The sequence below is a fragment of the Nyctereutes procyonoides genome, unplaced genomic scaffold (genome assembly GCF_905146905.1).
Source record: "Nyctereutes procyonoides isolate TBG_1078 unplaced genomic scaffold, NYPRO_anot_genome, whole genome shotgun sequence".
In the NCBI taxonomy this organism is placed as follows: Eukaryota; Metazoa; Chordata; class Mammalia; order Carnivora; family Canidae; genus Nyctereutes; species Nyctereutes procyonoides.
Window position 1 is genome coordinate 952072 of NW_026575112.1, and position 1930 is coordinate 954001.

At 38.8% G+C, this 1930-nt stretch overlaps 1 protein-coding gene across 1 annotated transcript; it reads right to left on the reverse strand.

Moving 5' to 3' along the window:
- Window positions 1–413: 413 nt before the first annotated feature.
- On the reverse strand, window positions 414–1343 carry LOC129514922 (olfactory receptor 4P4). The gene has a single exon (XM_055333612.1). It carries the CDS (start codon window positions 1341–1343, stop codon window positions 414–416), a length of 930 nt encoding a protein of 309 aa, XP_055189587.1.
- Between the last annotated feature and the right edge of the window lie 587 nt (window positions 1344–1930).

Genomic DNA, 1930 nt, shown 5'->3' on the forward strand with positions numbered 1-1930 from the left:
TGTGTGATTTTCTGTATTTATAGCTGAGTATCAAGTTGAAAATTAAAAGATTATATTACCTATTGGCTTTTGTGTTGAAAAAAAGTTAAAACAGGCCAGGCATTTTTTTCACACCTTAAAATGCAAAAAGAGTGAATAAAATAATTCCTTTACTTTTAAGATATCATCTGGTTATCTCATAGCATGTAAGCATAATTCTTAATGGCTACATCCTGAGGAGGAGCATGTGAATAATAATTGTACTCAATTGATTAATGTGGTGTAAGGTTGAAGCCTAAAACAGAGGGGATGTGCTTTCTGCTTGCCCACTTATCTATCTCTTCCAGCAGTGAGGTCAGATGATAAGAGCGGATCTTATTCACAGTCATGGGCTTCAGAACCACAGCATGAGAATCAGAAAAGCTTCTGCAAAATTACTTTCCTTCTAGGAGGGCATGATGACACCACACTCTTCTCAAGGCATTCTTCATCTCCGTGTTTCTCAGCGTGTAGATCAGAGGATTGAACATGGGGGCAATGATGGTGTAGAAAAGAGCCAACACTTTGTCTTCTGGGAAAGTTGTGGCTGGGCGAAGGTAAATGAATAGTGCAGGTGCAAAAAATAGAACCACGACTGTGAGGTGAGAAGTACAGGTGGCAAGAGCTTTGCTGCGACTCTGTGCAGAATATGCCCTGATGCTGCACAGTATAAAACAATAAGACAGCATCAGCACAGCAAAGGTCACCAAAGCAATTAGGCCTGAATTAGCAATGACTAAGAGACCTATGGCGTGTGTATTAGAACAGGCCAGCTTCAGTAAAGGATACACATCACAGAAGTAGTGATCTATCTCATTGGGGCCACAGAACGGGAGGAAGATGGTGAGAAGGAACTGAGTGGTGGAATGTATAAACGCCCCCGTACAGCAGGCTGCGATGATTGCATTACATCTCTGTCTGCTCATGATGATGGTGTAGTGCAGGGGTTTGCAGATGGCCACATAGCGGTCATAGGCCATCCCTGTGAGAATGAAGATCTCGATGCCTCCAAATAAATGTGTGGTAAAGAGTTGTGTCATGCAGTTACTGTAGGAAATGGTCTTCCTTTCTGCCAATAAGTCAGTCATTAGCTTGGGTGTCACAGTGGATGTGTAACAAAGGTCGGAGACGGAGAGGTAATTAAGGAAGAAATACATGGGTTGCTCAATTAGCTGACTGCACATGATAGAAATCATTATAAGCAAGTTTCCTATCCAAATAGCAAGGTAGCAGAATAAAAATAATACAAAACAAAGGATTTCAATGTTCTTGTTTTTGGAAAGTCCCAAGAGAATAAATACAGTGACGTTATTGCTGTGATCCATGGTCCAGCATAGATAGAATACATGAATCACCTGAAATACAGAATCCATGAGGTCTATTTAAAAGTTTCTGGAATAGAGTGATGATCAGATCCTATTTGATGAATTTACTAGGTTGAATATGCTTCATTCAAATGTCTCAGAGGATAAAAATCAAATATTCAGTTAAAGTGACCCTCTAAGAAGACTCTGGGGGACCATAAGCTAGTAGATTTTCATTAAATCTGCCAGCAAATTGTGATCAATGTCTGCTTTAGTCAACCTAAAGGCCTTTGATCATCCACAAATGAGTCTTGGATGCTGCTGAAAACATGGCACTGATTGCATAATAATATATTTAATCCAATAGTTTTATAATTTTAGGCTCAATCCTGTCTTGTATTTTCATGATGTTTGCACTTCCATATTTTTTTTTCAGCACTAACCTTATACATGACTTCTCAATTTCTATTTAAATTTCCTCTTCAGCTCTCTCTATTACTAAGTTAACATGGTCACCCATACAATGAATAATCCCACTGTAATAGAAATGGAATTTTAAAGCAAAAGTACTCATTTCCACAGTGGAGTTTTAAGAACTTGAATTAGTT